The following is a 24,744-nucleotide window of genomic DNA, read 5'->3' on the forward strand; positions in this document are numbered from 1 at the left end:
TTTTTCTTGACATTCTAGCTCACGTTACTCAGTACAGTACATAACAAATGAGTCTTTTTATTTGCTGTCGATGACAGGTAGATAATGCAAGAAGCTTACCTCACTTAAGGCTAGAACTCAAGAATTTAGTGAAAGTTAATTGTTTTAACATAAATGTAGCAGTGAAGTTTTGATAAAGTTTTTAACAAAGGCATTACTGACACAAATAGTGTGATTATAACACATAAGTGTGTAAAAGATCTAAACTCATTTGCAGTGTAACAGACTGGTACACACACTCCACCACACCCAAATTACATCTAGAGCGGGGGAGCAGGACTTCACGCTCCACCCCTGGCTCTGCACTGCTCCATTGTTACACATTCACATTTACACTGAACTAAAACACTGGAGAGCTCATGTTGATGCTGGATTTCACTGTGGACTTAAAATGAATATCCTGCAGCTACTTCTCACTGTTCTGTGTAAGTAGCCAACGTATCCAAGCTATGCAGTTTCAGACAATTTGCCATTTCATCAAAGGTGTTAGTATGTTTTGTGTTTAAATTCTATTAGACAGAATGTCTTTTAAGTGTTAATAATTGAATCATGCCATCTCAGTCTTAATGCATCTTGGGATATAGCTGTGTCTTAGGTAAAAGGGTTGACAGTTTTATAATGAATTTAGACATTAACCTGTCCTCCAGTTCTGGAAAGTACTAAATGTTCATTAGAAAGAAAATGAATGTAGTATTAATTATTCAATTTTTTACAGAATCAATTTTAAAAATAGCAGAGTTGACTGTTTAAACCTATCTTGTACATTCAAAAATGATTGAATGAAAAATTAAATGCTATTTGTTTAGTTAAATATTTACTTTAGTCATTAATCTCTAGATGACACAGGCTGATGGCTTCTTTACATGCAATCTGCAAGTTTCTCTGAAACCCTCCCATTCCCCCATATATCTACAATTGTGGTCTTTGCACATGACCACTTGTCTTATATGACGTATTTCAATTGCTCAGTGTTCAATTGGGTTTGAAGACCGCAAATGTGTGCAGAATTGTGGTTACCTGATGTGACACACTCATAGCCCCGGTTTCAAAGACAGGGCTTAAATAAGCTTAGGCCTCAGGGCTTAGGCCATAGTTCAGTTAGGACATTTAAGTAGCTTTTATAAACATGCCTTAGATAAAAACATTACTGGTGTTCATCTTGAGAAAAACAATGACACTGCCATATTTTAAGAAATGTCTGTGCAAGTTGCTTTCGGTTAAAATGGCTCAAACATGCATTTTGGTCTAGGACTATCTTAAGCCTTGTCTGTGAAACCGGGGGATAGTGTTGAAAAAATGCAAGTGCTTAGAGCATTATTTTGATTTACAATACATTGCATTTTCAAATAAACTTCTAAATGTCTGTTCAGTAGTCCCATAACTGACAACACAATTTAGTATTTGTGGTTGTGGCGACCAGGGCGGGCGAGAGCCTTGAGGGAACGGCGCGAGGCCGGTGACGCAAGTGATAACAAGCATCACCTGGGAGGCGTTCCCTCACGGCTCTCGCCTGCCCTGGTCGCCACAGTGGTGCTTCTAATTAAAGGTGCTCTATGTAAATTTTTTGTTTGAAATTAATAAAATTTAAATAATGAGTCAATACACTATCAATCCTTTTTCCAAAACATGTTTTTGTCTTACCCTGATTCAGTATGGTAAGCCAAAAAGTGTTTATATTTTAGATTGAGCGGGATGTTTTTCATAGGAAACTGCATACATATGTCACTCCCCTGTGTATCATCATACCCATAAATAATGAAAAGTTTGACAGATGTCGCGAATATAGTGTGGAAGTGGCATAGGCTAGTTATCACAATAAGTGAGAAAGTTGGACATGGAACAACTAAATCTCGAACCTTTTCAAGCAGTTAAAAATGCTGTACAAAATACACACACAACTTTGCACCAAGAAAATATGAAACACTTGGTTTTACTATACCAAATTATATGTAATATCTAATTAATTTAACTTAAAGTGGAATATTTTCCTTGACATCTTTCAATTTTGGGGCACGTGAGTTCATGATGCATGATGGGATGAGCTTAGCCTTGAAAACTGTTCCAAAGTGGTATTTGAGACAGTGTGGGTTAAAGGTTCACCCAAAAATGAAAATTCTGTCATTAATTACACACCCTCATGTCATTCAAAACCTGTAAGACCTTCGTTCATCTTCGGAAGACAAATGAATTATTTTTGATGAAATCTGAGAGCTCTCTGACTCCTCCATAGACAGCAATCTCTTCTCTTGCCTGTCAGTCTCCTATGCTGTTGATGTAGTAAGCACATTGCAGCACTTCCGATTTTACATCCAAACGCTGGCTCAGTGTCGGATGTGTGTGTGATGCTGACACAGGAGATGACCAATAATGAACATGGAAGCGTTGCACTGTGCTTACTACACCAACAGCATAGAATTTTTTTGTTAAATTGTTTTGCGCACAAAAAAGAATTCTCGTTGCTTCATAAAATTAAAGTTGAAACACTGTAGTCACGTGGACTATTTTAACCATGTCTTTATTACCTTTCTGGCCTTTACTGTGGTAATGAAATTGCTGTCCATGGGCGAGTCAGGGAGCTCTTGGATTTCATCAAAAATAACTTAATTTGTGTTCTGAAGATTAACAAAGGTTACAGCTTTGGTACGACATTTTCATTTTTGGGTGAACTAACCCTTTAAGGGCAATGGGCTTTGTGCCATGTCCAAATACCCACACTTGCGATCTTGGCCACTTGACAGCTCATGCACGCAACAGGAAGTGCACAAGACTGTCCAATGTCTTAAAAATGCCAAAGTGCAGTGCCCTTAATGCACACTAAACCCACACTATCTTGAAAACCGCTTCCTAGGCTAAGCGTATCCCATCATGCATTATGTTCCAGAGCTCATGTTGAAGAAAACATTCCACTGTAAGTTAAAGGTACAATATGTAAACTTTTTGCAGTAAAATATCCAAAAACCACTAGGCTAGTGTTATATATTTTCTCCAGCTGATTACAAACAATATCTCTAATGTTTTCAACTACTTGTAAATCATGAGAAAATTCCCATTCTAAACAGTGACACGGGGCAGTGCAGTCGCCTGTCAATGATGTCAGTTACCTTTGTTACCGCCTTTACTGACGTAGAAACCACATGACAACAGTGCCGTGGACAAATGCGGAAGTAGTGTCTAGCGTCCAGCAAACCACTAGCTTGCTTCAAGCAGTTCCTTATTTACTTCTTGCACGTTTTATGGTGGATTGTGTTAATTATTTATGGAACATAATTACTGTTACCATCTGCCGCTGGTTCTGTCGACAAGGACAGCTCCCGTAAACTCATGACCGGAAAAGCGGAAGCGGCGCCGGCGACTGTGTATAATAATAATAAAAGTCCCGTCGTAATAAAAGTCCCGCTGCTCGTGAGGCGTGTGTTGATGAATCGCTCCAGCTCCTCGTTCAACTCCCGCAACACTCGGTCCTGCTCTGCTTCATACTACAGTAACGTTAATAATCGCATCCACGAACATGAGTTCTTCCCAAGCGGCAACCTCCCCCTTTCTCTCGTGAAGCCAATACGGAAGTAACTTAAACTGCGATTCATCGACTGGCCGCTAGGGACAGGCTCCAAAAGAGAGCAGAATCTCATAGAGTCCCATGTTAAATTGGCCAAGTTTATAGCAGAAAAAAACATGTTTACAAGTTGGTTCAAATTGTGGTTTTGGTCTATACTGCTATTTTTGCCCTTCATGAAACTCTGAGGGGGGTGAATTTTTTTATAACTTATCCGTTCAAATTATATTAAGCCTTAAAGTTCTGCATAATTAAGGGCGTGGTCACTTGAGTGACAGGTAGAGTGCGCTGCTGTCTGTGAGCTGTCATGTTACCTCAGCTGCCGCTGAATTTGGCATCTCAGCCGTTTTTGTGCTTTTTTTCTCGATTATTTTATACAATTATAAAATATGGCTTGCTTCATAATATTCGAGATGTGTGTCGTAGATGTGCATGCATGTGGAAGAATCAGAACACACGTTGTTGGATCGTGGCATTGGCTGAAAGTTTTGATTGCGAGATTTAACGTTACTACAATGACAATACCAGGAGGATATACAACTCTGACAGCACTGCTTGGATATTATAACGAAAACTGCTGCACTATTTTGAAAAAAATATACTTTGGACACAGGCTCATTTGTTTGTTAGATACGATCGCTGCTCAGATTGCACCCTTTCTTGAAGTACAATGACAGAGAGCAGATCATTCAGAAGAAATGTGAAATGTTTTTTTTTTTTTTTTTTGCAATGGACATTTATATTTTACCCAAGTGCCACAGATTGGATTCATCTCGCGATCTCTATTATAAAGGTATGAAGTCCCATTTGATGTTCCATGTTGTTATTTGCACACCCAACACAAATTACTGGTGTTGGAGCATCTATATCTTAAAAAAACACCGTAAATTGACAGTAAACCTTTATAACTTTCTGATGTTAAAACTTCATTAATAATTTAGATAGTATCTAGATAGATAGCTCCTTTGCTTGCTAACGTGGTCACGTCGAGCTAGGCGGGTGTGGTTTCAGCAACCAATCACATCAGCTCAAACCACCTCCCCGCCTCTTTGCCCATTTTCAGTTATCCGGGAGTGACGTTCGGTGACGCGCAGCTAAGATGGCCGCGGCCTCATTTTCGCTTCAAAACTGCTGTTCAGAACTCTATGGGTGACGTCACGGACGCTACGTCCATATTTTTTTACAGTCTATGGTTCTTCCACACTCCAATCCATAGACAGTAAAAGAAATGGACACAGCGACCCCATTGGAACTCAATTGAGTCAACAGAAGCCCATTTTTAGCGATTTTTAGCACTTCCCTTTCTGACGCGCAGACTCACACTAAGCTTGATGATGTCAGCAACCTGTCTGACAGATGTAAATCTTCTAGTAGCTGTGCGTGAAAACTGCCATCGTTAATCTTGCAGAGACTGCGAGCTTGAGCGGGGAGTTCTTTGGCGTGAGTGAGCAGGAGTAAGTATTCTGATTAATTATTTTGTATAGTATTTTAAAATGTAACGCCAGTACGCCATATTAAGATAATCTCCCCGATTGCCTGCGAGCTTCTCTTCCTGTCTGTACGGTAATTTCGCTACTGTGCGACAGAGAGTCGAGTGGTTATGACGCAATCGTTTGCTTATTTTTACAAAAACTGTTTGTACGGGGCCATAATGTAACATAGAAGGTAATGGAGCCCTTTATACATTGTCGTGTATCTTTGGAAATAAATAATGGACAAATGGAGTCTTTAAACGCCTCAGATGTAAAGTTATTCACTGTCAAAGTGACGCCAAAATGGGGATGCTAACGCAAGTGAAGTTCTGCTACAAGATGGCGGCACCCGGCCGACTTCAACTTCCGGTCGACTTCCTTGGGCACTGCTCCAATAGACCTTTTTCACACTTCCGGGTTTTTGGCTTCCGGAATGAGCCACGCAGTGTAAAAGATTTTCCGGTTACAGTGATGGATAGCCTCGATCAGAACCAGTTCGGGAATCAAAGTCGTTTTACGAATTAAATGTCTTGAAAATGTTTGAACGGTCTTGGTGAATTATTGGTGAGACTACAGAGCTCTCATTAAGAGCTAAATTTAATAAATAATTTGAAGTGATGGCGGTTAAACTGGTGATATTCTTCGTGTATGTTTGGCGCGGCTGTGCATTATCGCGCTCCATGTGCTGTAAAGACAGTGTCTGTGTCTAAACGTGCATACTATGTGACATTATTAATATTCAGTACTATTTAGGGTGGATAGTATGCACATAATGAGATGTATAGAGTGTTTTTAGCGACGTGCTGGGGAAATGATCGACTGGTAGATCCCTTATCACACAAGCCTGATCCTCTGATTCGTGAAGCAGGACTGCTCGCACCATGATATTTCTGGATATAAACACTTCAGTCATCTCTCACTCATTTTCCTGTCATCATCATCTTAAAGTGTGTATTATGCGCAGCATTGTTGTGCTATTGCAACATGCAAAGAATGATAGTTGTGTACAGTGTGGTTTTGGAAATTATGTCTTAGTTTAATCATTTTAATCGATCAGGATTAATTATAACATATGCTTGAATGTGGGATGTGATGCCATATGAGACATGCTATATATTTTTTAAAACGTAGAAACTCACGACAATATTATGTATCTCACAACTTTATATCCCACATTAAAGTATATATTGGGAGTTAATTTTTTTAATTAATAAATTATAGAAATGTTCGTAGTACGTAATACGATCTGGGAAATTGCTGAATGCGTAGCTGCATAGCCTTTGCTGTATGGACAGCTGGTGATATAAATCCATCTTCCGGTAAATTCGATCAACGGTCTGAGTGGCAGGTTCTCAAAAGTTCTATACACACTTGTGGTCTTTGAACACTTGGGCCAAATACAGGAAATACGTCAAGTAGACAAGCGGTCAAGTGCAAAGACTTTTTTTTAAGGCCTGTGCAGTTACTTCCTGTTGTGTTCACTTGCTCAAGCAGCAGAAACCACAAATGTGGGTATTTGGATGGGCCCTTCTCTAGTGAAAAAAAAGTATGTTAAGTAGGCTATACTTGCAGCAAGACTAATTATTAGTATATTTCAAGTGTGTTAATGATTAGTCAACTTAAAGGGTGCTATTTTGAAACAACTAATTTTGTACTAAGTATATTTAAGTTATAATTAAGTAGTATTAAAATATAACTTTAAGTATATTTAGTATACTTTTGTGTGCTAAATTGGAACAACTTCAAGTATACTTAGTACACTTTAAGTATATGTCTGTGTAAGGACTAATTACAAGCCGAAATCTCGCTCTCCGTTTGTTAAAGGAAATAAAATAAAGTTTGTTAACTGGCAAGACTACAACTTACCTCCCAATAGCAGCACTTTTCTTCGGTTCTTTCAGGATCGCGTAACTTAGGCCATTACATTAGCCGGTTGTCGTCGCCATCACGGTCAGTCTGCGATGTCACTTGATTGAACTGGTCAGAATCCCCAAGTTTGAGCGATGTATTGCGCTTTCAGTGTTTTATTAAATAAATTATACATCGCAACATTACTTCACTGAGCGAGGGGATTCAACTCTGATTGGCTGAAGGCAGTGAGCAACAAAATCGTCTCGGTTACATAGGTAACCCTCGTTCCCTGAAGGAGGGAACGGAGACGTACGTCGGACAGACCGACGAATAGGAATCTCGCTAGAGAGGCCAATCTACTTTGAGTGTAACTAAACGAGCCAATGCACATTGGCATGCAATCATATGCATCAGCTGCTTGCCTCGCAGCGCGGGTATATAATGAGCAGCAGGTGCGTTGCATCTTCAGGTTTTCGCTGAGGAGCCGAACCCAGCAGGCGGCAGCATCAGCAGGACAACGCCTGTGGCAACGGGACGTACGTCTCCGTTCCCTCCTTCAGGGAACTAGGGTTACCTATGTAACCGAGACCTTCCCATTCAGTCGGTCACGTTCGACGTACGTCGGACAGACCGACGAATAGGAATCCCTACCAAAGCGCCACAGAAGCTGCCCTCTTCCAGCGCTCTGTCGTGAGCCACCTGAACCCCCTTGCCTAAGGACGGTGGGACCAGGCTCACGCAGAGTGGGTCGATCACTGTTGTTGACTAACCTTGTAGGTTGTACAACATATGGAAGAACTGTGGTGACTCCACTCAGTGAGAGATGGGTTCTCCCAGAGGGAAAGACACGGGCTTCGTTTAGGAGCAGCCGTGGAAAAAGCCATATGGGATCCCCGTAGGGTCACACATATGGAACCCAGCCTAAATCCGGTTCTCAAGGATACAACGGAGTATAGGCCTGGCGCCACACCTCTCGTGGAGTGGGCATGCAACCTGAGCGGGCTTACCAAGCTCAGGGCGATGGCATCCACTATCCAGTGGGCCATCCTCTGCTTGGAGACAGCCTTTCCCTTCTGCTGGCCTCCGTAACAGACAAAGAGCTGGTCTGAGGTCCTGAAGCTTCAAGTTCTGTCTATGTACAGTCGCAAGGCGCGAACTGGACAGAGCAAAGCCAGGGCTGGGTCTGCCTCCTCCGAGGGCAGCGCTTGCAGGCTCACTGCCTGGTCCCTGAAGGGAGTGGTAGGAACCTTGGGCACATAGCCAGGCCGGGGTCTCAGTACCACGTGGCTGTCACCCGGCCCGAACTCAAGGCACGATTCGTCGACCGAAAATGACTGCAGGTCCCCTACCCTCTTGATGGAGGCCAATGCCACCAGCAGCAAAGTCTTCATAGACAGAATCTTTAAGTCTGCTGACAGCAAAGGCTCAAAGGGAGCAATCTGGAGTGCTCTGAGCACCAGAGTAAGGTCCCAAGAGGGTATGGAGGGGGAACGAGGAGGATTTAACCGTCTCGCCCCCCTAAGGAACCTGATGACCAGGTCGTGCTGACCAACAGATTTGCCATCTATGTGGTCGTGGTAAGCGGATATGGCAGCAGTATGGACTTTGAGGGTGGAGAGGGACAGCCTACGCTCCAACCCTTGCTGCAAGAAGGAAAGCACAACTCCGATCGAGCATCTTCGGGGGTCTTCTCGGCGAGAAGAGCGCCACTCGACGAACAGGTTCCACTTCGAGGCGTAAGCACGTCTCGTAGACAGTGCACGTGCCGAAGTGATGGTGTTAAGTACCTCAGGGGGTAAGTCACCTACAACCTCCGCGTCCCGTCCAGGGACCTGACATGGAGTTTCCAGAGGTCTGGACGCGGGTGCCAAAGAGTGCCCCGTCTCTGAGAGAGGAGGTCCTTCCTCAGAGGGATGGGCCAGGGAGGGGCTGTTGCGAGGAGTGAGAGTTCTGGGAACCAGGTCCGGTTGGGCCAGTAAGGCGCAACTAACAAGACCTGCTCCTCGTCCTCCCTGACTTTGCACAGGGTCTGTGCAAGTAGGCTCACTGGGGGAAACGCATATTTGCGCAGGCCCCGGGGCCAGCTGTGAGCCAGTGCATCTGTCCCGAGTGTCCCCTCGGTCAGAGAGTAAAACAACTGGCAGTGGGAGGTTTCTGGTGAGGCAAACAGGTCTACCTGAGCCTCTCCGAACTCTCTCCAGATCAGCTGAACCATCTGGGGGTGGAGTCGCCACTCTCCTGGCAGCGCAGCTCGTGATAGCTCGTCGGCCACACGGTTGAGCACACCGGGGACATGAATGGCGCGAAGCGACCTCAGATGCTTTCGACTCCACAGGAGGAGATGGCGGGCGAGTTGCGACATGCGACGGGAGCGTAGACCACCTTGACGGTTGATGTACGCAACGGTCGCAGTGTTGTCCGTACGGACCAGTACATGCTTGCCCTGAAGCAGGCCTTTGAGGCGGCTCAGAGCAAGGCGTACTGCCAGCAACTCGAGGCAATTGATGTGCCAATGCAGATGGGGTCCCGTCCCCTGAGACTGCATGCCCGTTGTACGTAGCACCCCAGCCGGTGGCAGAAGCATCTGTGAAAACCACAGCATGCCGGGACACTTGTTCTAGGGGCACTCCTGCCCGAAGAAACAAAGGGTCCGACCACGGACTGAAGGTTCGGCGGCACTCCTGAGTGATTGGCACCCGGAACGTGCCGCGTTGCCACGCCCATCTCGGGACTCGGCCGTGAAGCCAGTGCTGAAGCGGTCTCATATGAAGCAGACCGAGCGGTGTTAGAGCCGCTGCAGCCGCCATATGCCCCAGGAGCCTCTGAAAGAACTTCAGTGGGACCGCTGTCCTGCCGTTGAACGTATTCAGGCAGTTCAACACCGACCGAGCACGTTCCTCTGTGAGGCATGCTATCTGTTCGACCGAATCCAACTCCATACCGAGAAAAGAGATCCTCTGCACTGGGGCGAGTTTGCTCTTTTCCCAGTTGACCCGAAGCCCCAACTGGCTGAGGTGACTGAGCACCAAATCCCTGTGTTCGCACAACTGATCCCAAGAGGGGTGAGGCAGTCGTCTAGATAGTTGAGAATGCAAACACCCTGTTCTCTCATGGGAACAAGGGCTCCCTCCACGACTTTCGTGAAGACGCGGGGAGACAGGGCCAACCCGAAGGGTAGGACTCTGTACTGATATGCTCGACATTTGAACGCGAATCTCAGGAATGGCCTTTGTCGCGGAAGAATCGAAACATGGAAGTACGCGTCCTTCAGGTCGATCGCTGCAAACCAATCTCGGGGACGGATGCATTCGAAATTGCGTTTCTGCGTGAGCATTTTGAACGGTAGCTTGTGAAGGCTCCGATTCAAAACTCGCAGGTCCAAGATCGGTCGTAACCCGCCGCTTTTCTTGGGTACAATGAAGTAGGGGCTGTAGAACCCCGACCTCAAATCGGCTGGAGGGACCGGCTCTATCGCGTCCTTCGCCAGTAGGACTGCAATCTCCACACGCAGAACAGGGGCATCGACATCTTTCACTGTAGTGAAGAGGATGCCCCTGAACTTGGGGGGGCGCCGGGCGAACTGAATCGCATAGCCGATGGACTGGGGAGCGCTAGCCAGGCTCCCAGAGACCGCGCAAGCGGCACCAAGGGGACCACCGGTGTACCCGCCGCGGGGCAGCGAGGTGGAACGCAGGGACGCGGCCCGGGAGGCTCTCTGTGTGAGGCCGCTTGGACTTGGCCTTGCCACCCTTCTTCTTAGGGGGTGGCTGGATGGGCTGGGCACCCCGCCCGCGACCGGCTCCACGATGCCACTTGGATGGAGGCTGCTGCTGCTGGGGCGTGGGAGCGGAGGCGGATGCAGGGGGGCGCCCTCGGCGACGGGCAGTCTGAGGTGCCGCCGGCGGTGGAGGTGCAGCAGCTGACCGCCTCGGCAGGATGTGACTGATGGCCTCTGACTGCTTTTGTACAGCCGAGAACTGTTGGGCAAAGTTCTCGACCGCGTCGCCGAAAAGGCCGGTCTGGGACACGGGGGAATTAAGAAACCTGACTTTGTCGGTATCCCTCATGTCCGTGAGACACAGCCAGAGATGGCGTTCCTGGACCACCATGGTGGACATCGCACGACCCACTGACCGCGCCGTAACCACGCCATAGCGTGTAAGGTGGAAGCGGCTTCCCCACAGGCCTGATAGGCCTTGCCGGTAAGATCCAACGAGTACTTACAGGCCCGGGAAGGGAGAGACGGCTCCCCCCGCCAGGTGGAGTTAGGGCACAGTTGCATAGCAACGGCCCGTTTCACGGTATGCGCGTATAACCCTTAGCCGCTCCACCATCAAGGGTGGTGAGGGAGGAGGACCCACCGACACTGCTTCGGGCAGTAAAAGGTGCCGTCCACGTGCCAGTGAGCTCTTCATGCACCTCCGGGAAGAAAGGCACTGGGGTGGGGGGCTGAGAACCAGCCCTTGCCACCCCGAGATACCAATCATCCAACCTCGAGGGCTCGGGACACGGTGGAGGGTTCCACACGAGCCCGACCCTGTTGGCGGCCCGGGAAAGCATAGCCATCATTTCCGGGTCTGAATCGGGCACAGTTGTCACTCCCGAGGGAGGCAGCTGCGCCGAATCGTCATCCCCAGAAGCGATCGACATCCGGTCGTACGGATGGTACACACCTCTGGGGTGGTCCACCGCGTTCCCCCGGCAGCTCTACTGGCTGCGGAGCGCAAGAGGGGTGAGGGTTCCTAGGGGGTTGGTGCCCTGAAGGAAACGCGCTCACCGTGATACTCAAGTCACCAGCCCCGCCGCCAGGAGCAACCCTCTGAGGAGGATTGGAACGAGGCGTCGGGACCGGGACTCCACCCCTTTGCAGAAAGTGGAGTCTCGAAGATGCAACGCACCTGCTGCTCATTATATACTCGCGCTGCGAGGCAAGCAGCTGATGCATATGATTGCATGCCAATGTGCATTGGCTCGTTTAGTTACACTCGAAGTAGATTGGCCTCTCTAGCGAGATTCCTATTCGTCGGTCTGTCCGACGTACGTCGAACGTGACCGACTGAATGGGAACTGATTGGTCACAGACCAAGTTGAAGAGACGTTTGAATTCCGATAAGTTTAACCATTCAACATATTTTTTCGCATGTAACATTACTTGTGCTGCTGGTGTGTTGTTTAATATAGATTTGTGTGTACGATTGTAAAATGATTCTGCCAGTGTAAACTATACTACACTGCATATTATTAAATGGGCTTTTAATGCATTCATACTGAAATAAATAAGCACAAGTAATATAATGAATTCCAAGGAGGAAGAAGTAAACTTAAAAAATATACTCAAATTTAATATTAGATACACTACAACTTCAGGATATTAAATAATGTATTTTTTAAATATACTTTCAGTGCATTGTTACAATGATCATTTTCAGCACACAGTTAAAATATACCTCAAATATATTTTTATAAAGTGCAAATAAATACACTTTTATAAAATAAACTGAACTTACACTTCAAGTATATTTTTCTAAAATATATTTTTTAGAAAATATACTAAAGTACAATTATTTTAAAGTGTGTTAAAAGTTGTATTGTGAAAATATGATACTTTTTATATATTTAACGATAGTACATTTTTTGTTAGTATATTTGCAGTGTACTATAGAAAAAGGGAATATATTTAAAATACAATAAAGTATACTTTTTTTTCACTAGGGTTTGTCTATTCCTCTGCTCACAATTTCTATATTCATTAAAGGTCCCATGGCATGAAAACCGAGCCCTGGGTATCCTGCTTCGCCTTTGAGAAAATGAAAGCTCAGATGGCCCAATCTGGAATCTTCCCTACGGGGAAAGGTTACCTCCCCTTTCTCTACCATGACAAAATGAGCTACTACAGTGCGAGGCGAGCACAATGTTTTTTTTTCCTCGAGAGACATCATGGCCTGCAAATGAGCGAAGCATGGTAGTTGCTCAGTGTTTGCATATACAAAACCTGAAAAGCACGGTTTATTTTATTTGAATATTTGCTCTATTGTATTTATTTGTGATGTTGCTTGTAGTTTGATTAATTGTTCTTATTTTTATTTATTTTTTGACAGTAGTCCTATTTTCCCTGAACATAGCACATACCGAAACCGTGACCCTAAAACCGTGATACGAACCAAACCGTGAGCAATTTGAACCATTGCACCCATAGCTCGTAGTGGCTGACATTCTGCACCAAGGCTGAATTTCGGGAAAGAGACTTCAGATACAGTACTAGGGACCACTTAGGCTTATATAAAAGCATCCAAAAAGCAGCATGTCATGGGACCTTTAACATCCCAAAACTACTTTGAGAGTTTTCTTGATTGAAACAAAATGAGCTATAGCAACACAATTCTTGAATATTTGTTATCAATAATTGTCATTTGCATTAGCATATTATTTTTTAAATGTTTAAAATGTAAGTTATCTGAATCTTTTTGAATGTTGCGATTACACAATTTTTGTTATGGCATTAAGTTGATTTTAAGTTCCCATCATGCTTTGCATAGGACTGAAAAAAAAAAAATTATCAGGGGGGTTATCAGAGGCCACCATCACATGTCCCGAACGATGATATAATCTTTTTGGAGGTCCATATGGTCTGGATTGCTAGACCTTTATGACATGGTGGAGGGTCACGCATTGGAAATCGATGGCGCGAAAGAAAAGTACCTCGGCGGAATGAATAGATCGAATGCAGGCACTTTAAAAACAGTGTTTCTGCACCTGTCACCGCGCTTCTGAAGCAATGAGCCTTTGCTCCAACACCTCCAGAGCTGCAGGTCCAAATATCTGACCTGGAACCAGAGGAGGGTAACGAAGTGGCTCTGCAAGATTCAGATAAAGGTGATTGCGCTATCTAAACTTGATGGCGCACCTGGACCAACAACCCCTTAAACATACCACAGTGATCCTCTATTGAACCCACCAACTGAGCTACACTAACCAGTTCTGAGGCTGTAGTATCTGGCGAGCTGAGTGAGGCATTATTATTATATATACTCTATCTGAAACTAATTGTTCTTCTGAGAACAGCGAGTCTGTGGCTGCCACTGAGACACAATCGGTGTCATCTGCAAATAATGCAAGACCAGGCTGCGATAGAGACGGAATTCCAATCCCCTCGCTGCCTGATTCCGAAATCTCAGAAGCAGGCTGGGGTTGCAGTTTTGCCAAAAACTCCTGAATTATCCCTATTCCATCAGCCAATTCATTACCACTGTAATTGGTATTGTTTTTTATTCAGATTATTATTAGTAATCATCCAACATAAAACCAACACAATGGTCAAAATGTCATGTTTAAAATGGTGCCGGATGCTTATCAAAGGTGTAGTAGTTATTGTCTGAATGGTGTCTAAACTACAGCTTACTGATCATAATGCAGGCACTGGACTGGAAAGACATTTTCTCTCTCTCTCTCTCTCTCTCTCTCTCTCTCTCTCTCTCTCTAACCTCACAGTCTGACCTCTCCTTTTTTGTTTCCGCTCATGTTCACGCTTAATTCATCCTCTGTCTCATTTCATGTGTCTGCACATTACACTGTTTAAAGGCCCTCTTTGTGTGATGACTGGGTCTTTAAGTAATGAATGGCAACTCTGTAAGAGGAGTTACTATATGTTCCTTTATTCATGGCTTTATGGATTGTGTTGCTCACATATCTTTAGCACTTTATCACTTTTCTACTGAACTTTAAATTAAAATGTAGATGATGATAATATAAAGATAAGCAGAGAGACCAGATGGCCAGGATAGATTAAGCTGTGTAAAGATATATATATATATATGATAGATAGATAGATAGATAGATAGATAGATAGATAGATAGATAGATAGATAGATAGATAGATAGATAGATAGATAGATAGATAGATAGATAGAAAAAAAATATATATATACAAAGAAAATATCTATGTAAGCAATGACATCTCACAATATTTCTACAAAGGGACCTGCAATTAACATAAGATAACAATTGAAATGTTAATCAGAAATGTTATAAGGGTCAATGGCATAATGCTCTTTTCATCTTATCTGTAAAGTGCAATTCACACAATAAAAACATCCTCTTCTGAAAGAAACATGTTTTAATTTCTGAATTAAAATTAATTTTCATATTTGTTTGGGGACAAAGTAAAACATTAAGCAATTAATGCCACATTAAAAGAAATAAATTCTTATTATTATTTTCTATAATAATAATTATAAAATTATAAGATAATTTAAATGTTTTTATGCACAGAAATATAAAACAATATAATTTATTTTTTTTATTATTATTAACATACCAAGTTAACAAAGGCAACAAGAAGATAAGAGGGGGAGTTATATCTCAGAATTACATTTGATTTAGAGGTGTATAATATTTAAAGACATTAATTGCTTTAGTATGTTTTTTCCCCTTTACTCCTCCTTCCCCACCCCCCTCCTCAAATTTCCCTGGTAACCACACTAATATCATTAATGGTTATGCTAATAATAAGGATATTATGGGGTTTGGCCCTTGACTAGGCTATCCACGATCATTGCTGAGAGCAGGAAGGGATCCTACCCACTCATGATCTGTCGCCCACCAGCAACCGCTCCCTCCTATTCCAGCATCCCAACCAGCCACACCAACATCTAGAAGTTATAGTCATTATTCTGGGTCCTGCTTACCACCCACCCTGCAAGCCACAGAGTGCATGCTCGGCTCCTCACTTTTCTTCTTATTATTATTCCTTCCTTCCTCCATATTCCTGTCCTCTAGTCATCCTTTCACATCCCACCGTCGACCAGTGGTGGCAATGAGATTTGATGATGCTTTGGACAGTTTTGAGTTGTATACAGGAGAAATGTCTTGGTTAATATAAAGTGATTTATACCAGGCGTGTTATTCCAACTATTTAAGGGGGTCTACTCATTGCAGGTTCCTAGATGTATAACAATAGAATTTTATAAATGACTAAGTCATTATATTTATAAAAATACTTTGATTTAAACATTTTTAGAAAATAATAATGAACTTTTCTTGAAAAATGTTTTTTTTTTTAAAAAGGTAACTTAAAAATGATAACATCTAAATTACAGTAACTGGTTTTGTTCATGTCCTCTTTTTACAGTGTATATTTCTAAGAACTTGACACATAACTGATACACTCTTGTCACTGACCCATTAAGCTCTTGCAAAACACAGAGAGGAGGTTATCTCTGTTTTACTAAATATTGTTTACTCTCTCCAAGAATCCCCACATCAAAGTTTTACTGCACACAGTCCCTGGAGTCACATTCATGCTATGGCTTGTTTATATATCACATACCTATTAAAAAAGAACTCAGTTTCAGAGGATATTATGCAGCCTATCAGACCAGATATGGTTCTGCTTCCTTATTCTTGTGTTTCTGTCAGTGTTGTTGGTATATGTTTATTTGTTAAGACAAAAGACTGATTTTTGCATATCTCAGCAGGTTTCAGCATCGATAACTCTCAGGGTTTTAACGTGGCGACTTCTGGAGCTAAGATCTTCTCAGGGTCGGCAGAAGAACAGTTTGGTTACACTGTACAACAGTTTAGCAACGGTCAAGGAAAATGGTAAGACGTGTAAAATTAATAGAAATTGTGTTCTATTTATTTGTTTATTGTGACAATTGTGTTTGCTCCTATTATGAATTTAGTTTTATATGAGAATTGAGCAATACTCTTTATTCACACAAGAAGGATCTTTTATCTACTAACATAACTTTTTTTTTTTTTTACAACAATATAGCTCTATGAATGAATATTTTATTAATTTTTATTATTTTATTTTGTTGTGTGTTTTAATTGTTCTGGATGTATGATTTAATTATCAACTGTGGTAATCAAATGAAGGCATAAAGCATAAAACATTTTAAAATGCAATCAAATGAAAATTAAACAGTTCCTTTGGCAAGTAAAGTGCTGCCCACGAGAGGTTTACTTCAAAAGCCCTTCTTTTGATTATTCATCTAAAATTTGCCAAATGGATTCCGAGTTTTCCGCATTGCAGAAATGATAGAACCCTTCATGCTGCCATGAGGCTTGCATTCACATTCTGATAGCTGTTTTCCCCTGCACTGTCACTCCTCTCAATATACAGCACACACACACTTCCTGTGCACATTAAATTTGCCTGCATCCGGGAGATCACAATAAAGGTTTCTTTAGAATCTATCCGCAGGAAAATGAAGGTTTTCCCCTCATTCACATAATAGCTACGCTCATACATGTTTTAAAAAACGGCAATAAGTCACACAGGTGTTGGTAATATACAACTTTTCCTCTAAAACACAAAGAAAAGTTTAATCTACACTGTTCACAACTTCCCTAAACATCAGATATCGCTATAATTACAGCACAGAAGGAATGCTGGGGTCACTTCATTTAGCCTAATTTGTTGTGCCCATATAAAGCATGTTATTGTTCGCTTATGGTCACCTTCACCGTCTAGACACGCTTTATGCAAGTATTTCTTAACATTCTCTCTGTTGTGCAACAGGTCAGATGAGGCATTTCCTGCTCTAGCGTGGGCTGCATTGAATGGCTCTGGTGACATCATGTTTGTTAGACGGTTCATGCTTTTGTGAATGTTGCTGATGTCATCATTCTCACTGTGAGTCCAGCATTAGCTCTGTCTCACTGACTTGGTTTGCCCTCCCACCACCAAACACATTAGAGACCCCCAAATAAAACATTTCCATAGACAATGAGTCATTATTACCCAAAGTCCTTTCATCTTATTTACTCAGACTTGCTTTGAAAATGTATTTACATCATGTTTTCTAAAATCCCCAGAACTTTCCCTATGTACTTTAGTATCCTATTACTTCTCTTATTAGGATTTTTTGTTGTTGTGAGAACTGTTAAATATGGTAGATAAACTATCTACCACATTATCTAACTAATTTTGACAACCAAAAACAAAATATTTAACAAAACATTTTGCATGCAACCCTGTTACTGCATGATTTTTCCCATTACAACATTTTTTTTATTTTGCAACACACATTAAGTAACATGGCTTGAACAAAATTAAAGGGATGGTTCTCCCCAAAATTAAAATATGATGTTTATTTGCTTACCCCCAGGGCATCCAAGATGTAGGTGACGTTGTTTCTTCAGTTGAACACAAATGATGATTTTTAACTCGAACCGTTGCCATCTGTCAGTCAAATAATGCGAGTCAATGGTCACACAATCTATAAGAGTCAATAATGATAATATAAATACTGTTTGTTTTCTTGTACAAAACGATTGTTTCGTGTCCTAGGACATCAATGTGTCGTCACGAGCCACAGGGTTTAATTTGGATTTGTCTATGCATGTTTTTTGACTCTTATAAATTAAGTGACCATTGACTTGCATTATAAGACTGACAGATGGCAACGGTTCGAGTTAAAAATCATCATTTGTGTTCAACTGAAGAAACAAAGTCACCTACATCTTGGATGCCCTTGGGGTAAGCAGATAAACATAAAATTTTCATTTTTTGGGTGAACTATCCCTTTAAGGACAACCAGAACTGAAAACACAGGAACTAAATACTCAGGCAGACAAGGTTAATTAATGACAAACAGCATGAGAGTTGAATGATTAATCATATCAGTTACCATAGAGACTAACGACTGGCAGGAACTAAAACAAAGGAGACAGGATACTGAATAGAAACAAACTAAAAGTCCATGAAAGTGGAATTAAGACAACAATGACAAAATATGTTATACCTATTACGCATTCTATAATACCCATTTAATTTAATTAGTATTTCAAAACTAGCTTTTTATTTTATAAATACACTTAGGCTACGTTTACACGATAACAATGTACTAAAAACGGAAACGTTTTTCCTTTTGCATTTTTTTTGCATACAGATGACAACGATGCCCAAATAATCCCTGTTCACACAGAACCTGCGAAAACGACTAAAGGCAGGAACACACCAAGCCGACAGTCGGCCGTCGGGCAGTTTTTCTTCGTCGGCCGACTAGGTTTTCTCAGTGTGTTCCGCACCGTCGGCTGAAGTTTGTCCTCGTTGGCCTTTTTTCAGCCGATTCGACCATAGACAGTAAAAGAAATGGACACAGCGACCCCATTGGAACTCAATTGAGTCAAGTGAAGCCCATTTTTAGCGATTTTTAGCACTTCCCTTTCTGACGCGCAGACTCACACTAAGCTTGATGACGTCCGCAACCTGTCTGACAGATGTAAATCTTCTAGTAGCTGTGCGTGAAAACTGCCATCGTTAATCTTGCAGAGACGGCGAGCTTGAGCGGGGAGTTCTTTGGCATGAGTGAGCAGGAGTAAGTATTCTGATTAATTATTTTGTAGAGTATTTTAAAATGTAACGCCAGTACGCCATATTAAGATAATCTCCCCGATTGCCTGCGAGCTTCTCCTCCTGTCTGTACGGTTATTTCGCTACTGTGCGACAGAGAGTCGAGTGGTTATGATGCAATCGTTAGCTTATTTTTACAAAAACTGTTTCTACGGGGCCATAATGTAACATAGAAGGTAATGGAGCCCTTTATACATTGTCGTGTATCTTTGGAAATAAATAATGGACAAATGGAGTCTTTAAACGCCTCAGATGTAAAGTTATTCACTGTCAAAGTGACGCCAAAATGAATGGGAGTCAATGGGGATGCTAACGCAAGTGAAGTTCTGCTACAAGATGGCGGCACCCGGCCGACTTCAACTTCCGGTCGACTTCCTTGGGCACTGGATTCGACATGTTAAATCGGCATGGAGCTCGTCGGTCGGCTATTCAGCTACTGCCGCCTGCTGTTTTGGAAAGGCATTTCATCTCACGCAGGTGCAGAACTGACGTGCTGCTTGGCCGTCGGCTGTTTAGCGTCAGTTTGGTGTGTCAGGGCAACTTTGGACACAGACCCTGCCGACGTGAGCAAATCCCGCAGTCTGCTTTCGTTGCCACAAGTTCGTCGGCTTCGCTTGGTGTGTTCTGGCCTCAAAAAAAAAATGTATTATTTATGCCAGGCCAGTAGTTGGTGATGTCACTTTGTAAAGAAACACTATACGCCTATTAGAGTGAACATGTATGCTCATGACATCACCTCTTTAACAAATTAGTGTTTTTGTAGTTTACATGGAGACAATACCAGTATTGGTTTCAAAATTTGATGTTTCAGGGCCCCAAAACATTATTGTCCTGTAAATGAATGCGCAAAATGTGTAAAAGGCCTCTTATATATTGTGCAATGTGTCTGTTTAACAAGGATTGATTTTGTTTTGTTTTCTGTCACAGAATGGGAAGTGAGTGAGTTTGTGTGTTACTTTTTTTACGAGTGCCGTGTTTAGTTTGTGCAAAGCGCCTTATCACAGTGACCTACAGTAGTAGTGTTATTCTGTGTAATTTAGTGGGTGTGTTTAGATTATATAATGGATGCTCAGTACACCTACACACACGTAATCTTGGAAATGGTTTCAAATACACACTGCTAATTAAAATGTGTTTCTGCAATCCTGTCTTGTAGACTATCTTTAATAACTGCTATGTGCTCAGCAAACTCGCCTGAACCTGTACTTCAGGATAGCAGTACTGAACTAACACTACTGTTCCTCAGGCTCCTTGTGGGTTCTCCGTGGAAGGGATACAATCAAAATCGGAAGGGAGAAATCTCTAAGTGTGAACTTAACAAGCCTGGAACCAGCTGTCAGGCACTTAACCTTCAGAGTAAGCAAATATTTTGCCATCATTCCCAGTAAGATACATCAAAAAGTGTTATCTGTTCATAGAGCAATGTCATAATGTCATGCTGCAAAGTTAAAAAGCAAATTCAAGAAATATTATTTGGTAAAGCTGAAGCCTGAAGTGTTTAAACCATGTTTAATATGCCCTCAGATTCTGTGGATATGCCAAAAATCTCCAACAGCAACAACATCAACATGAGTCTAGGTCTTACTCTAACTCCAACAACCAAAAACAATGGGTTTATGGTAAGACTGTTGGGTGCCTCTACCTGTCCTCCATTTCTGCAAAAATCCAAAAATGTACCTATACATACAATTCAATGCATTTTCCAGATGTAATGAACACTAGTAGCAGTAAAACACAAACAACTTTTATTCCTTCTCACACAAATTATGATTACAGCGGCAAATTATCAATTAATAAAGACTTGTTTTTTCTGCAGTTCCTTGTACAATATTATATTATGACCTTAAAAACACTTTCACCATAGTGCATGACTTGTATGTAATACATTTTGACATTTGCATCACATTAACAGGTCCATATGTGTGGCTTTTCTGATGTAGTAAACTTGCTTGGTATCTCACCTGGTACATTACACTTGAGATATAGAGCACTCAGATGTAAATGGAATAGATGCTTCAACAAAATATGTTTTATAATCTCACGTCTGCTTTTGTTAACACAGTTTTGTTAATTCTTTTGTTTAAAACAGAGAGCACGATTCTCCCACGATTCTGAACAGACAACTAAACAAAATAATCTAGAGATCTAATTTTTTAGAGGTTGTGACAAAATCTTGATTGCTGCAGTCTATATTTAAAATATATATATATATTTAATTAATCTGAATTAATTAAAAAACGTTTTGAATTAATAATTCAGTGACTCTCTCATAAAGACTTGTTTCATTACTGGAGGAATCAGTGTTTTTAAACTAATCTCTTGAATGAATGATTCATTGACAAATACAATTTTAACAGTCACTTGTCGCCACCTACTGGTGTAACAATATAACTGATACAATCTTTATTTGAAGCTTCAAGTTACTCAAGTTGTCATTTAGGAATAAGATTGCATGGGTGTTGCTTGAATTGAGATTGTGATCATTAATGATTAATTGTGCAACTAAGAAGTTCTACTTCTCCAAAAAGTAAGTTCTTGTACATGCTTTTATGTGGGATGTCATATGCTCTGTTATTAGGGCCCGAGCACCAATGGTGTGAGGACCCTATTGGAATTGCTCAGCCAATTCTTCTTCTTCTCCAAAATTAATCGCATTTTTGAGGGCCTAAACGTTCTCAAAAAATCATGAAACTTTGCATATGCGTCAGAAGTGGTGAAAATTTACATCTGATAGGGGTTTCAGAATTAGGGGTGGCAAAATGGCTCGATAGCACCACCTACAACATTTCAATTAAGCGCCCTTTGTGCTACATTTCACGTGCAGTTATGAAATTCGGTAGACAGATGTAACAGCCCAATACCTACAAAAAAGCCCCTGTTGCAAAGTTTGTAAACCCAACAGGAAGTGAGATATTTTGAATTTTCTCTACAAAATTTTGGCAGTTTTTGCCATTTCCACATGTTGTACTTTAACAAACTCCTCCTAGAGCTTTAATCAGATCAACATCATATTTGGTCAGTCTAATCTAAAGGCCTTTGAGACGTTAAATTGCGAAGATCTAGAGTTTTCACTGAAGGGTGTGTCCGTGGCGGCCTGGCAAAGTTCGATGTTTCGCCATGAAAAAGGAAGTTGTTGTAACTCAGACAAACAATGTCCGATCTGCCCCAAACTTCACATGTTTTATTAGAGTCCTGACCTGAAGACATCTATATGACAATATTCAGTTACAGTCATAGCGCCACCTGGGGGCAACAGGAAATGACATGTTTTACACTGTGATTAACTCCTCATAGAGATTAAACCAGATCAACATCATATATGGCCAGTCTAATCTTAAGGCCTTTGAGACGTTAAATTGCAAAGATCTTGAGTTTTCGTTGAAGGGCGTGTCCGTGGTGACCGACAAAGTTTGTTGTTTCGCCATGAAAGAGGAAGCTGTTGTAACTCAGGCATACTATGTCTGATCTGCCCCAAACTTCACATGAGTGATAAGAGTCCTGTCCTAAAGACATCTATATGACAATATTCAGTTATCTATAGCTCCACCTGTTGGCAGCAGGAAGTGTGGCACTTTTACATGATTTTGCCATAATTCTTCTGTATTTACTCGCTTACATGCATGTCGCCCACTTTTCACTGTTTTCCTGAGGCCAACGGGTGGTGGTGAGCCCGGGTGCGAGGGCCCTTTCATCGCTGCTTGCAGCTTTAATTACATTGTTATATTTGTGTTTCAGACATGTGGTCCTCTATGGGCTCAGCTCTGTGGAAGTCTGTACTTCTACCCAGGAATCTGTGCTGAAGTGAGCCCACAGTTTACACTCCAGCCGCCCTTCTCCCCTGCCATTCAAAGTACAAACACACCTCCATGTTCTGTTTTTGAAAGTTTACCGTTCAGGTTAATCTTTATTGGGGATCTCCAGCAAAATATTAAAATTTATGTTGTTTTATTTTTCTTCCAAACAGCTTGTGGTAGTTTTATGGACATTGCCATTGTTTTGGATGGATCCAACAGTATATACCCATGGGAACCGATCGTCGCTTTCCTCAAGAAACTTTTGGAAAACTTAGACATTGGACCTCAAAGCACCCAGGCCAGTCAAATCACTTGTGTACAGTTTGTTTAACCTGTTTTTCTTGTCTGTGTTGATTGTTTACATACATTTCTGATTTCGTTTGTAACAGGTCAGTGTGATGCAGTACGCTGTTGACACCTCGTTCGAGTTCTATCTGAATTCCTTTCAGACAAAACAGGCCATGATTAAAGCAGCTTCAAATATTCAGCAGAAACAAGGATCAGAGACTAATACTTTCAGAGCCATTGATTTTGCCAGGTATGCATGATTCTTTCTAAACAACTTCACATGAGTGAACTACTGTTATTGAAATATAGTAAAGAACATGGCCTCAAAGTCCAACAGTGGACATACGTACATCACAGGAGATCGTTTTCATCTCATTTTTCATTTTTTATGTCTCAAAAATGAACATTTCCTCCATGCCGCTTTCTCTACATCACAACTGAAAGATATTGTGTTTACTATTCTATGATGGAAAGGGCAGTGGTGCAAATTACATCTTTATCATTTTTGGAATAAAATGGTTGATTTCTTTGTCTAGCTAAGGCTAATTTATTAGTAGTAGCAGTAGTAGTAGTAGCATTACACTTTTTTAGAAATGAGACTTAGTATATTCTGCTCAAAAGTGATCAAGTAAAAAATAAAATTATAAATAACATACATAAAAGACATTTGAAAAGCAGCAAAAATAAACAATGAAGGTATGATAAAAAAAAAATTGTATATAATATTTCTGTATAATATAACACAAGGGGGGGAGGGGGGAACTGTGATTCTAAAGTAGGTTTTACACTCTTTTTTTACACAGTTTTTGCACTAAATGCTTTCTTTTCCCTTGGTGGGTTTGTGTGCATATCTGTGGGTGATTGGATGTCACAGAAAGGAGGCGTTCCTAGCCAAAAATGGAGGTCGTCCTGGGGCCACTAAAGTGATGGTGGTGGTAACTGATGGAGAGTCGCATGATGCAAATCTAAGGAAAACAGTTATTCCAGCATGCGAGAGCCAAAATATTACTCGCTTTGGCATTGCGGTTAGTGAAAATAAAAAGATATGCAGTCCTAAGTGAAGGCATATATGGATCTTAATATTCAGTATATATGAATGTTGTGAAGAGATGGATTTTTGCACTTTTCTAGGTGCTTGGATATTATTTAAGGAATGACATTGACACAAGCAAACTCATCGCTGAGATTAAATCAATAGCCAGTAATCCGAGCGAGAAATACTTTTTCAATGCGTCTGAGGAGGCAACGCTTATAGAGATTGTCGGAACTCTTGGAGATCGAATCTTCAACATTGAAGGTCCATGATTATGTCAATTTGCAGTGTTTCATATAGATTAAAGCCTTTTAAAAGTAATGTAACAGACATGTGTTTCTTTACAAACATATATT

General features: G+C 41.7%; 1 protein-coding gene across 8 annotated transcripts in view; it reads left to right on the forward strand.

Annotated features, from left to right (window-relative positions):
* Positions 1-24,744, forward strand: part of itga2.2 (integrin, alpha 2 (CD49B, alpha 2 subunit of VLA-2 receptor), tandem duplicate 2) — a 40,038-nt gene that overhangs the window by 191 nt on the left and 15,103 nt on the right. For 2 of the 8 annotated variants that reach the window (XM_067398187.1, XM_067398181.1), the window contains exons 1-9: positions 111-464; positions 16,386-16,512; positions 20,520-20,629; positions 20,798-20,892; positions 23,009-23,123; positions 23,238-23,365; positions 23,457-23,605; positions 24,230-24,380; positions 24,487-24,652. In XM_067398187.1, the coding sequence (XP_067254288.1) occupies positions 431-464; positions 16,386-16,512; positions 20,520-20,629; positions 20,798-20,892; positions 23,009-23,123; positions 23,238-23,365; positions 23,457-23,605; positions 24,230-24,380; positions 24,487-24,652 (1,075 nt within the window). In that variant the 5' untranslated portion in view covers positions 111-430. Of the gene's footprint in view, positions 1-110; positions 523-16,385; positions 16,513-17,437; positions 17,552-20,519; positions 20,658-20,797; positions 20,893-23,008; positions 23,124-23,237; positions 23,366-23,456; positions 23,606-24,229; positions 24,381-24,486; positions 24,653-24,744 lie in introns of those variants that run through there. The other 6 variants (XM_067398185.1, XM_067398180.1, XM_067398183.1 and 3 more) reach the window with 5 other exon arrangements.

Source organism: Chanodichthys erythropterus, chromosome 10 (assembly GCF_024489055.1).
Source record: "Chanodichthys erythropterus isolate Z2021 chromosome 10, ASM2448905v1, whole genome shotgun sequence".
NCBI classification, from domain to species: domain Eukaryota; kingdom Metazoa; phylum Chordata; class Actinopteri; order Cypriniformes; family Xenocyprididae; genus Chanodichthys; species Chanodichthys erythropterus.